At 42.1% G+C, this 14,247-nt stretch overlaps 1 protein-coding gene across 9 annotated transcripts in view; it reads left to right on the top strand.

Moving 5' to 3' along the window:
• ZMYND11 (zinc finger MYND-type containing 11) overlaps positions 1-7,810 on the top strand; it is a 163,362-nt gene extending 155,552 nt beyond the window's left edge. For all 9 annotated transcript variants that reach the window (XM_054021052.1, XM_054021047.1, XM_054021050.1 and 6 more), the window contains 2 exons: positions 313-498; positions 5,451-7,810. In XM_054021052.1, the coding sequence (XP_053877027.1) occupies positions 313-498; positions 5,451-5,573 (309 nt within the window). In that variant the 3' untranslated portion in view covers positions 5,574-7,810. The remainder of the gene's footprint in view (positions 1-312; positions 499-5,450) is intronic.
• Positions 7,811-14,247: the final 6,437 nt, after the last annotated feature.

Here is a 14,247-nt window from a genome sequence, read left to right as displayed (position 1 = left end):
TCCCTTGTAAACTGAGCACATCTGATCTAAAGTCATTGACACAATACACATGGAATTCTATGATGCTGCTTTTACAGAGTTGCCTTGCAGTGTAGAACTACTGTAAAGTTTTGGTTGTGACCTATGTATTGTATGCTAAATTGCTGGGGTCCGTTTTTTATTTGTTTTTAAGCAGTGCAAGCGTCTACATTTTCCAAGAATGAAAATTCTGCTTTGTTTGACCTCCATCTACTATGGTAATGGTATTTGGAGGTAACCAAAGAATACAAATACGCACTGACTTTCTTTATTGACTTGCTTCCCTTATGCCAGCTGCGTACAGAGATGGAGGAGGACAAAAGGCAGGCTGTAAATAAAGCTGTAGCCAACATGCAAGGAGAGATGGACAGAAAGTGTAAGCAGGTAAAGGAGAAGTGCAAAGAAGAGTTTGTAGAAGAAATTAAGAAACTAGCAGGTCAGCACAAGCAGCTGATTTCCCAGACCAAGAAGAAGCAGTGGGTAAGTGTCAGGATTTATTACCAGTGAATAACTGAAAATGTGTTGTACAGGCAGCAGGGAGCATGAATGTGTTTTCTCCATTACCATTAACCACTCTTTTCTCCCTGAGCTATCAACATTGGGGTCATCCTAGTCCTCTTCCTTCACATTCTCCCTCTACTTTTCCTTGCCACCCTAACTGCCAAATCTCTACTCCAAACTCTGGTTATCTCCCACTTTGAGTTCTGCTGTCTCCTCCTCTTAGGCCTATGTGAAACTAACCCCAGCCTCTCCAGCCCATCAAAATGTTGCTGCCAAAATAATCCTTTTTTTCTATGGCTACAATCATGTCCCTTTGAGCCACTTCACTACCTCCCCATTATGCTATGTATGCATTAAATTCAGACTTATTGTCTTGCTTTCCAAGCCCTGCATGAAGCAGCCACTTGTATAGGATAGCTATAAGTATAAGTAAGTATAGCTAACTTGTCTCCATTTGTATTCATCTGCCAATGATGCAAATTTTTGTTCCCTTCTCTCACAAATGTCTCAACACCTCCTTCTATGGTACCCCGAATACATGGAATGACTGTCCAAAATATATTCCTCAGGCTTTCACCCATCCCTCCTTCACTCCTAAAAACTTGAACCTTTAGCAGCATATGCAAAAAGTGGATATATTTACACTTAAATAAATGAACTGGAACTGGGCACCTAGCTCACCCATGTATCCCATTTCCCCACGCTTTGTCTTTTGTCATTCTAGTTTGTAAGCTTCTTGGGGCTGGAAGTATGTCTTTCTATATGTCAGTACACCACCCAGCAAATTTTGGCTACTAATGCATTACAAATAATTAATAACATGTAGTGCTGCAGATGTCTAATAGGATATAGATGGAAAATTTGTTATTGTCATTAGGAACAGAAGGTCTACTCTAACACATGGACTATTTAGAGAGAGAGAGAGAGAGAGAGAGAGAGAGCATGCAGCTAAACGTCAGACAAAAGGTGGACTAGATGTAATGTTTAAAATGTGGCATTAGGATTTTGATAAGTCTATAAAATAAAGGATGTTTGGCCTTAGATCTACTACACACCTCTCCTGCATAGATCTTGCCAAATATATAGGGCTGAGACTTTTCACTGCCTCACCACAAGGTGGCACTCTCATCTTGGAGACTTAATGGATGCCAGCACTCAGCCATCACTTCCTTCCTCCTCCTCTCACGTGTCCAGCTCTATGTCAAGCCAGTATCAATGATTTTTTTTCTTTCTACTGACAATGGTTGTTTGTTTAAATCACTAGTTCTGTCTATTGTTCTTGTAGTTTGAAGATAGTCAATAAAAAGAAAACTATATCCCTTAGAAGAGAGAAGGAAAACGTCAAGTAGGGACAGTAGATCCCTTCCTAATTATCAAAGATTGTTGGTGGTTTTAAAGAGGAATCAAATATTTCAAACAACACAGCTCCCATAGAATTATCTATCGTTCTACCAGTATAGTGCTTTTATCTATTGATGGAGTGTGATTTAGTCTCTAATGGTTATGTATCCTTGAGAGCCCAGATAATTATTTAGCTGTATAAGTGTCCCCCATGGGTAGAATTTATGATAGATGCACATTTGCACTCCGGCTGTCCCTATTAGAACTTGGAATCATTCTAGTTTATTCTGATTTGTTTGTCATGTTTGATAACTTTATTCAAAAGGAAGTGCTAATTAATACACTGGTACCCATTCCATTGTATCTCACAGACATGTGCAACACACCACCTCCAAGTGAGGCAGTTACACATTATCCTTTCTGGTGCCAGAGAGTACTCTTGACAGTCGCACACAAATCTAGGGACCCGGGAGTAGGTCCGTCAAATGCTACCTTTAGTGAATAATTCCTACAGGCAAGTCCTGTCTCACATATTTAGAAAAAATTTTTATATAGCCTGATAAATCTGGCTGCCAATGTTCAGCCTCATACCATTGGAAATGGTCCAAATATGCAACCCCTGAAAATGATTTTTTCTCCAGTGGTAATAACAACAGACGCTTAAGTGCAATACTACTGCTGCGTGCTGCTATTATAGTAATGATACCTTCTTACTGAAATCTCATATAATCAGCATATACCAAATGAGTTTTAGTGGCTTTGCTTATTAATGTTCTTGTGATGTATAGCCTGAAGCCAGGGAAAGCTTTTATTATTAATTACACATTTATATTTCAGTTACACATAGAGACCACAATTAAGATCAGGGCTCATTGTGCTAAGTGCTCTACAAACACACAGGGAGACATGGTCCCAGCCCCAAAGAGCTTACAGTCTTGTTAATGGGTTGGATTTTCTGGTGGGGTAAATCAGCACAACTCAGTGGACTTTCACTCGTTTACACTATTAGAGAATTTCTCTCTAATACAAGATGCAAAATATGGATAACAATAGGAGGGGGTGGAGGACAAGGTTAACAGTCATAAGATTATGCAGTGGGATAATCTAGAAAAGTCCGATTCAGAGTTAAAGCTGGCAGTTTGCTCCCTCTGTTCTAGGTATCTGCACGTAGGATGATATAGGAGCTTTATGTCTGAGACTTATGGAAGACATATGTAAGAGGAGCAGCAGGTTCTCCATATATGGATCTGAGTTGTCCCCCTCCATTTTAGCTTTATTGATGTCTCCTAGCTAGCAAATGTGAACCTGATCTTTGGCTGACTCCCATGCTCTGTGTAATGTAGAGACATGCGTCTGTTCCATGTTCCCTTTCAGCTGCTGTTCCTAATGGCTCCTAGAGACTCCTGGACAGCCAGCTTTATGAAATCCAGGAATGTGGATCTCCAGAGGATATTCAATTGAAAATGCTGTTACAGATAAACTCTCTATAGCTGAGTTATAAAAAGAAAAGGGAAGGGATTCCACTTGCAGCTTGGGCAGTTCCTTTATTGGTGATGGTTATTGGCTTTTGGCTTAGCCAATATAAATTTTTTTTCTTCTGTCTGTCTTTTAATAAGCTGTAGTTCTTCAAAACAATTGGGTTTGTTTCCTTCGTCTCATTAAAAAATATTGTAACCATATTGTAACATAAAAGAAGATAGGAAGTTTCATGCAAAGTTAAATCCTGATTCTTTGACTTGGTGGCTGCATGTGCAGAGAATGCACTGTATTCCTCCTCCCGCTCTCTGTCATTACAATAGACATCTCAGTCTAGATTTTCAAACGTTCCCTCACATTTTGGGGGAGTCCCCAACTTGGGACTTCCAGGGCCTGATTTTCAAAGTTACTGAGCACCTACAGCTCCCCTATTAATAGTACTTCCCTATCGTACCGGGATACTGCGAGGATAAAATTTAATGCTTTTGAAGTGCTCAGATGCTATAATGATGGGGGCAATATAAAAATCTAGCAACTGTGACTTGTTAACAGATCTGTCCCAGTCTCCTTGTCAGCCTAGTTATTTTCCTGTTATCCAACACCTCTGTTGCACTAGAACAAAATAGTACAAGCAGCACTGCCCTGACACTCAGGTAGAAAGCAATTGAAGGCACAAGATTCTAAATATTCAGCTTTCAGAACCGAATCCTTTGAATTCTGAAGCCCTGTTCATCCTTCTTGAAGGGCCTAGGCAGGAAAACTTGAGCCTCTGGAAGTTATTGCTGTGTAAAGCGAATTCATTATCACTGTGTTGAGTAGCAGAAATTCCCTTTTCATATAAAGAAAGTCCTTCAGCCTGAGCAGAGGAGGGGAAAGAAGCCTCAGCTGAGGAACGGAACAGCAGACCGGTGGTGATCACGGCACTTCATTATGTAGTTCTACAGGGTCAATGTGGCTGATGCAGAATTCAGCCTTAAGATCCTTATAATGGTGGTTTTGTCATAATAAATGCTGTCTATCGCACCTCAATATCTGCTCATTATAACCACCTGCCTGGAGTGTGAAAGTTAATGGGGATTTCACTTTTCCCAGTTTCAGTCTCCATCTCAGTCATCTCCCCTATTCTAGAATTAGGCTCCGGCTTCTAGTCCTGGGCCCTCTATTCAGAACCTGAGAGTCTCCATTGGTTGCAACCAAAAAATAGACAAACAAATCACTTTTTCCTTCTAATTTGTGATTTGTGACATAACTGTTGATGCCCATCCAGAAGAGACTCTCCCCTCCCACCCCCCACCCCCCCAGACTTCAGATACTAGCTGCAAGATTTGCAAAAGACCCCAGTTCCTATTAAGGAATCTTAGGCCATGTCTACACTAGCAAGCTTATAGCGGCACAGCTACATTGGTATCGAACAGCTGTACCACGGTAAGATCGCTCATGTAGCCGACCTATGCCGATGGGAAAGAGCTCTCCCATCGACATAGGTACTGCCGCTTGTTGGTGGTGGTTTAATATGTCGGCAGGAGAGCATCCCCCGCTGACATAGCGCTGTCCGCACTGGCGCTTCTGTCAGTGTAACTTATTTCGCTCAGAGGGGTGTTTTTTCACAGCCTTGAGCAACATAAATTATACCAACAAAAGTGCTAATGTAGACATAACCAAGTGGCCAGATTTTCAGAGCTGCTCAGCACCCATTCACATTGTTCTTGAGAGGTGGGTGTGATGGAGTCTCCACAGTTCTCAATAGGAGCTGCTGGGTGCTAAGCACCATTGAAAATGAGATCACTTCATTTAGTTACCTAAAACTTTTTGGGAAAATTAAGCTCTGTATATTCAGGCGATGAGGTGTGAGCCTAGGCTAACCCTGTTACTTTGCAGCTATGGAAGTCTTCCTCAGGGGATCTGCTGAAAGAAAGAGCAGTCCTTACCTAGCAGGGGTGAAAAATTCCCCCTGCATTTAGCTGCCACCTGCCTAACTAAAAGAGGAATACTCCACAGTCTGTACTGAGGCAAGCAAGTGACAGAAAACAAATGAGCAGGTGAGAAACAATGTGTATTTGTCAGGGTTGATCCTACGAGTGATAGTAATCCCGTACCGTTTGTTCTCTCTGCAGTGCTACAACTGTGAAGAGGAGGCTATGTACCACTGCTGCTGGAATACTTCCTACTGTTCCATCAAGTGTCAGCAGGAACACTGGCATGCTGAACACAAACGTACCTGTCGCAGAAAAAGATGAAAGATTTAGTCCTCCCCTAGAAAACCACCCCGATGATTGCTATTCTCAGACACAGCGGTTTTTGTTTCCAAGAAGCCAAAATTGTTTAGAATTTGCTTCCCATTTTGCACCAGCCTTTAAACAATTTTCGTAAAGAAATTTTGCACAGTAGTTTCAACCTTCTGTTTAATGCTCCTCCAAAATTTTGTCAGTCTACTGAATTTAACACCAGTGGGAGCAGGTTACTTTAAATAATTTTAAATAGAGGATTTGTTGCATTTTAAAACATTTTTAGGTTTTACAGAGATTTTAATCTTTAAAAGCAACAGATTTAAAAAGAAAAACAACATGAGCTTAATGAGAGGAACACTTAAAAGTTAGATCTGAATGTAAGAACTATAGAACTGTTTCAGAAAAAAAAGCATACTACCTTGATGTAACATTTATTTCCTAACCTTGGCGAGCTGGTTTTGTTCAGCTTAATTTTACTGTTTAAAGGCATTATCTATTGGTTATACCAGTGGGTATATGATTGAATTTAGGGAACAGGGTTGACACAGCAGGTGCTAGTCCTGCCTATTTTTTCTTAAATGTTTCCCTATTGTGTTTTTTTCATTATTTCTTTTCAATATATAACTTTTATAACAAAATATTAGCTTTGATCTTGTAGTTTCAAATCACAGGGGATTGGGGTAATTTTTGCTGAGCTGGATCTTAGAGAAAAATGAATATTTAAATTTTAAAGTTTGCACATTTCATCCTTGTCCTAACATGAGTGCTGTAACAAGAAAAAGAAAAGCCAAAAAAAACTACCTTTATTCATACATGGAATTATAGATGAGGCATAAAAATATCTTTAATGCTTCCCCCCTCCCTCCAAGCCCCCCAACCCAAGGTCATTTGACAACCTATTATCCGGTGTCACCTATTCCATTGCAACTTAATAATAAAAGGAAAAATAGCACTTAAGTTTCACAGAAGCCGTTATGTTTGTAGTAATGGGTCATTGCCTATTAATGAGCTCCATCACTGTACTCAGAATGAAGAATAATGCATGTTAATTTTCTTGTACTAAAGATGCCGTGATTTGTAAAAAGTCTGTATTTTGCGGAATGTCTGGATTAAGAAGCATTACCAATAGGAATGGATCGATAGTTGAAAAATGATTTTTTTTTTGTTTTGTTTTATATATAGTTATATGAATTGCATCCATATTCAGAGACAATTTTTTAAATAGGTGTAAAGCTTACTTAAACAGCTTTTCTTTTAAAGTGTCTCACCATTTTAGTTTCTTTTAAAGGTTGGTCTTAGACTGAGTCAAATGCCCATTAATCATCCTAGCTATTTTTTGAGAAGTTAGAGGAATAATTTGTAAATATTTATTTAGATCTTTGATATTTATTGAAAGCAATTACATGATGGAACGATGGAAGCGGAAGAATCAGGAGGAAAGCCTTTCAAAAAAGTTTTCTTTAGGATTTGTCAGGGTCAGTGTAAAGATTAAAGTATAACTAAGTCTTCTGTGAACTGCCATTGAAATCCTGATCTTTTTTACTTACAGTGGTGATACAAGTTAATTGATTTGATACTGCCAATTAATGCCCAATATGTTGAAAAAAACTATATGGTAAGTTGATTGGAAACAATAGTAACTAGTTGGTAACTTGAATTACCACAAGCTGTTATTGCCTGATAACTGTGTAATGAACGTTGGTCGCCTCTGTGTTGTGACGGTAAAACACATCACAACTAAAAATTAATCTTGTTCGATTACTTTACGAGTTCCAAAACTTCGATCCACCCCTATGAAAGCAAGTTATTGTGGAAATATTTTTGGTGTAAAATCATTCCAGAATATGTAATATTTAACTGATAGCTGCATGAAAGTAAGATTCGTGTTACTTTGGCTTTTTTGTCTCTGTTGACACGGTTGCACATTTCCAAGTTACTACAGCGTGAAAACTGTGTGTTTAAAAAAAAAAATGAAAAAATTGTGGCCTGGTTTTGTATAAGTTTTAGGTAAAATTACAATTGATTGTTTTAGGAATCATGATTTAAAAATTAATTTTTCTGCAAATCATAAAGCTATATTAAAGTGTTGAGCTTAGCCACTATGCACATTGTAATTATTCATTGTGGCTGTCCAGTTCTATGATGCATTCTGGCATTTTGTAAGCTGCTCTGACTAGCAATATATAGAGTCATTTAATGTGTTAACATTGGTTAATAAATGTATTTAAAAAAATCTCGCTGCTCGATGATAGTGTCCATGTTAATTCTGGCCTCTTACAGAAAATATACACTTTAACCTAGTATTTTACTTTTAGGAATAGCTTTAAGAATACCTATCCACTAAAAAAAAATCTCCTTTGAATTATTTTTATTTAATAGTAACATAGGCTGTAGTTGTACTTATTTAATGGGGAAACTACCCATGACCATGGTTTCAGGGGTCTGATTAATAATGATAGTGATTTTTCAGAAGTGCTATTTCTGGATACTCTCTCCCTACATTAGCAAAGAAAATCCCTCCATTTGGATGAAAAAATACTCTGATTCAATAGAAATACTGTCTGGTATCTGTATTTTCCAGGCGTGACTGGAAAAATCACTGTTTAAGGTTGCAAGATAGGGTCTGTATCTGAATCAAAGTCATTTCTGTCATCAGTGTGTGTTTGTCTATCTGCCACCCTATGTGTTATGTCAGAGTAACCAGACTGTCGAAGTCCAGGAGTCTATGACCTCATTGTTTGGTAACTAAATAAATATCAAAAACCAGAATCTACTGTTGAGAAACAACCTCACACTTCTTTCCTGGCCATTACTAGATATATACACATCATGCTCATTTCAAAAGATTGTCTCAGATACAGTTTTTCCCTGGGAAAGTATTGCTTTTTTACCCCTCAACAATCTCTCAGATATGTTAACCACTTTTTCTACTATTCAATCACAAGCTTGAAACACATCTTCACATGCAACTTGGACAAGCCATGACAGGCAATGCCGAGAGATTACAGACCAATAGTAACAGCCATCTTGTATACGAATATGAGCAGGAATTATTTAGAGAAGTGGTTTTCAACCTTTTTTCATTTGCAGACCCCTAAAAAATTTTTGAGTGAAGGTGTGGGCCCGTTTGGAAATCTTAGATATAGTGTGCTCCCTTCCCTTCCCCCCCCCCCACCCCCACCCCAGCCCACAAGCAAGGGGTCCGCGGATCACAGGTTGAAAACCACTGATTTAGAGCAAAGATGTTACTAGTATAATTTAACACTGGACACACTGGACATGGGTAGGCAGGAATCACAGGCTTATAACGGTCTCTTCAGTGTTTCCTGTCATTGAGTCACATCCACATGTGTACTCTCTCCTGCCATTTGTTCCTTAAAGTTGGTGTAGTTACCCTCCCACTAACACTAGCAGAAGTCTAGCAGCAAACTGTTGAGCTAATGAACCTCCTGTGAGGGGCATCTGGGGCTTGTGCACATCTGCACGTTGGATAAGAGGTTTGGCAATTGACCACACTACAGAGAAATAGCAGGGCATGCTAACCTCTTGAGAGGAGTCAGGTGAGTGTTTTGTTCCTGCCAATGACCACGACCAAAGCCCAATGAACAATGGGAAAATTGGTGGGAATAATTTAAAATCAGTTCACCTTGGCTGTGTTCGCATGCCTTAAATGGTCATTGCCAGTGTCAGGTGGTCAAGTTTTACTTTCTGATGCACGTGAAAAATAAACACTAAGTTTGCATGCTCAAGTAGTCCCATTTCAGATAGGCTTGGACACTACTTGTTAACGCAATGAGGTACATGGTTTCTAAACTGTTCTGCAGAGCGGTGGCTCATAGGCAACTAAATGAACTAAAGATCTGACTGTGTCCTTCTCTAAGAGTGATTCACACACATTTGTTTGAATGCAGTAAGACAAAATTTGCACCCACCCATATAACTTTTACAACATCCTAGGCTGTATCAAGGAATGACGACTTGGAACAGGCTGGCCCAGGAAGAAAATGGTTTACATGTTTCTAAAATTCCTATAATCCTTTATATCAGCTCAGTAGGGCCTAGTGCACGATAGCAATTGGGGACCCCCAATTTCTCTACCCTAAGAGAAGGGAGGCCCCAGGCAGGGAAGGGGGTCCTGCCCTGGGGGTGGGAGACCATGAGGAGAAGGTGTTGGAGAGTGAGCTCAATCCACAGTGACTCCTGTCCTGGGGGGGGCTCTCCGCTCTGGGATGTTGGCTCTCACCCCAGCATGCAGGTGGGTTCCTCCTAATGCAGTACAACGTTATACACTGTCCCTGGATTGTTTTGGTGTGTGTGTTTTTGGGAGGCGATCATGAGCATCTTGGCTGACCTGCCACACATCACAGACCACAGAACCTCACCCACCCCTGCCTGAGGTAGGTCCTAAACTTCTAGCTGAGTTACTGAAGAAATCCTCCAAGTTTGAGTTAAAGACTTCAAGTTACAGAGAATTCACCATTTACTTTATTCAAACCAGCAAGTGCCCCATGCTCACTCTGCAGAGGAATGTGAAAAAAACCCAAAGCTCTGCAAACCTGAGATGGTGGGAAATTCCTTCCCAATCCCAGATATGGTGATCAATGAGACCCTGAGCATGTGGATGAGACCCACCTGGGAACAAATTGTCTGTAATAATTCAGTGCCCTCTCCATCTAGTGTCCCATCTCCAGCTGTTGGAGTTATTTAGCGGACACAGATGGGCCATATGCCTCCATAAGCAACCTTCTCATACCTTCTCATAAACTTCACAAACTCAGTCCTGAAACAACGTAGGGATTTTTTGCCCCAGCTGCTCCTCTTGTGGGAGGCCTAACTGCACAGGCTCCCGGGGTGTGGGGAGAGCAACTGTCGCTTCCAGCAGCAACGGGGAGTGGGGGGGTTTGGCCACTGCCACAGCTCCTACTTGGTCTGACAGGAGGAGAGGTTCCCAGCTGCTGTCCCTGCTGTGGGAGAGACTGAGAGAAGCCTGGGCTGCTGCAGCTGCTTTTCTGACAGGCCAGGACCTCCTTTCTCTCCAGTCTGTCATTGGTGCTGTTAATACCTGGGAGCAGCCTGTCCCAGCAGATTGATTTACTGATACGGACGCTCCAATTTGGACCTGATCATGCTATAAGGTGAAATACCCCCCACCCATACACCAGGAAATGCTGGGAAGGTCCCTGCTGGCATTCACACTTTGGGTTTCTCCATTGAAGAGAGGGCCCTGTCAGGAAAGTGGGGCTTGAGCCCCCACACCCAGTCCCTGCCGGCACCTTTGAATTCTCAGGGGTCTGCCAGGGACACAAAATATCCACACTGAAGCTTTGTGCCTCCTATGCCCTGTCAGGTGTCACCTCATGCGAGCTGTGCTGCCAGGGATTCCTGAACCATCGCCCACCCCTGCGAGTACGCTTTTCAGGAGCTTCCCCAGCATGGAAGAGCACTAGATCAAGGAGGTGTGTCCTATTCCCCCCCTCCACCCCCGGCATCCCAGCCATGTGGCCTTGGCCGGGGCGGAGAGGGCAACTGCAGAAAGGAGCCAGCCAGACTCTAGCCCTTAGGAGCAGATGCAGCCACCATGGGACCCGCTGGATGTTCCCGTGACAATATTCCCTGCTGTTCTCTGCCCTGGGCTGATTAGCTGTTTGCTCTAAACTTCTCCTTCCCTCACATTCTCATCGCCTCTGCTTCACTCTGCACTTGTGCCTCTTCCATGTCCTGTCCACCTCACTCCCCCTAATCTTTCCATTTAGCTGATCCCCTCCTAAATCAGTCAACCTGCTGCCCATCCTGCCCAAAAATTATCGTTCCCCGCCCCCCCTTGTTCATACTACTTGTGTGTTCTACCCTTTCCCCAGCTTCTGCCTGGCTTGGCTATTTAGCCAATATTCTCATTTTTTTTCTTTTTACTTTCCTGTCTGTGTCTGTCTCTGGTCATATACTTAGATTGTAAGCTCTTTGGGGTAGGGACCAGCTTTTTCTTCTGTGCTTGTACAATACCTAACACCGGTAATACAACTAATAAATGATAACAGGAAGGGGAAGACCACCTCTGGCTGCATCCTCTTTCCTCTGCTATTTGTTCTGGGTGAGGTAGGGGAGAAGGACGATCCTCATCCTCTCACCCCAGACAATGCCCCATGTGCAGGGTCCCAAATTTGTGAAAAGCCCCTTCATGAACAAAGGGTGTAATATACTTCTTGGCATGCACTGATTCCACTAACTTCCACCTGGTGACGAAGAGCCCCACACACTGAGGGGCCCTTGGCATGATCTAGCCCTTCATTATTATTACTGTCTCTAAAATGAGAAGGAGCTGAGATTTTTGCCTCCTGCTTCCTTTAGGTGGAGTAAGATACACAGCTCTTGGCTTGTTTGCTTTTCCTAGATGACTGAATATATGAACTATGTTTGGGATTTGCTACTGGTAGTTATGCGCTACTCAGCCAATTTTATCTCCATTGAGTAAGTGCACATATGTGAGCTATACATATGCTTTCCAACGGCCTTAGTAAATCAAATTAAAAGGGATGAGTATAAAACCCAGAAACACTCATGCTGTGTTGTTTTCCATTAAGGAAGTTCAGTAATAAGTGGAAAAGTTCTACCAGCGCTGTAACGAGTGTAATGTTTCTACTGTTTTTTCACAGAGGAAGTTTAAGGTTAAAGTGGCTGTTAAAAAACCCAACTACCACTAAAAGCTTGAAAAATACTTACATTTTAGACTACTCCATTTCCAGAAGACTATAGGCTCAAGCATGGTTTTAGGCTTTAACTCTCCATTAACAATCTTAGACTGTGAAGTGCTTGAAATTAGAGACAGAAACAGAATGAAAAAGAAATTAACTTAGACTCTTCTGCTATTGCTAGGTTTTGCATGCTATCAGGACTATAGAAACCCCAAGGTTTCTATAAGTTATTGGCAAAATATGTGACGAATGTTTAAGGAATTACAAACAAAAGTGAATTAAAAACGATCTGCTTTGCTGGTAATTTTCATATTAACAAAAAAAAGACAAATACTACAGAAGCAACTGAAAACATTTCCTGCCCCTTACATCCAAGGACTTGATGAGACATCGGTCCGTTTTAAAAGGGCAAGACAGATGCATGTTTACTTACAAAAATGTGTGCCCGATTCTGCTTTCCAACTCATGCAACTCAGGAGTAACCCTGTTGAAGTCAAATGAGTGTAAAGCTTCTGGGAGAACAGAATTTGCCCCACAGATGTTCCTAAAAATAAGCTAGAGCTCCATATACAGATAATACCATGGGAAGCTGTTTCTATGCCCTGCTTTATTGGTTCCTGGGGAGGTCTGTTCCAGCAGAATGCAATGTATACGTATAGTAACACAGCCAATGGCACAGAGCCTCAGCTTTTTGACATACTTTTCTAATGTAGAAAGGCTTTAGGAGTAAACATTTACAAACAGCTGAGCATGTAAATTTCAGGTAGAAAGGTAAAGCTATTAATTAAGGGCTATTCAAAGGCAATGTACCCGTTAGTTGCAAACCGGGTTTCTATACCATGTGCAGCCTCAGTGTGACAGCTGGGTTTGCAGTTCACATGCTCTATACAGTCTGAAAAATAATGCAGCTGAGAATTTTGGCTCCCTCTATTAGTCATGTGACATTTCTCCTCATTGCCACATTTGCTGTTGCCAAATGAGTCTCCATGTTGCTCAGAGATCAGTGTGGAAAGGGCTCTGTCATCAGGTGAGTGGTGGGGCACATCCTGGGAAGTGATAGGAACATGACCTACTCTGTTCACAATTCCCCGGGCCTCCTGGAGGTATCCCACAAGCCAGCATGATCATCATCCAGACTGCTGGGAGCAGTGCCAGAAACTCTGGGTTGCCTGCCCAGTATAGCGATGTGCCACAATTGATGCAGCCCAGCACAGTGTGGACAAAAGGCAAAAATATGTGCTGCCGTACAGTGGTGCAGCGTCCACAGTGTGAACCCACACAAACAGAGGAAGGGCTGATGGGTTAGCTAGCTTGGTGCACATTACATTGCCATATTTATGTAGGCAAGGCCTTAGTAATAAACATTTAAGAACAGCTGAGCATAGCAATACTGTAATAAGTCCACACCCACCTCAGGCTTAACAGCAGTCACTCTGATGCACATGACAGCTTCGCACGCTTGTCTACACTTTGAGTGAGCCTCTCAGCCCAGGGAGACAGACTTGAACGAGAAGGGCTTTAGCTCATGTGCTAAAACAGTGTGGCCCTTGCGGCTCGGCTGGAGCTCAGGCTCCCACCAGACCACCTGGGGTTGAGAGCTGGAGGCACAACGTGTCTTACTATTTGTAAGCTACATCTACGCTGCACACCAGTCAGTGGCATGGAGGGTAGGTGTAGCTACACATCACAGTGAAAATCTCAGGATGTGTCCACACTGCGGTGTGTAGCCACGCATGTCAGCAATAGGCTCTGGCTGGGGGAGGCGTGGGCAGCTCTAGCCTTTCTCTGTGGTCTGCCCCCTACCAGAGCCTCTCTCTGCCGCTGGGAGTCATTCCTTGCTGTGCAGAAAGACTCCAGCAGTGGAGAGGCAGCAGGACAGGGAGACGTGCTGTTCGGGCATGTAGAGACCTGTGTAGGGTACAGACCCTTGGGATCAGGCGTGTCTGTACTCACTAATCAGTGCCTCACCATCTGCACTGCTATTTATACCATGC

This window comes from Malaclemys terrapin, chromosome 2, assembly GCF_027887155.1.
Source record: "Malaclemys terrapin pileata isolate rMalTer1 chromosome 2, rMalTer1.hap1, whole genome shotgun sequence".
Lineage (NCBI taxonomy): Eukaryota > Metazoa > Chordata > Testudines > Emydidae > Malaclemys > Malaclemys terrapin.
The sequence above is the reverse complement of the archived record's forward strand: the minus strand, read 5'-3'. Positions and strand labels throughout refer to the sequence as shown.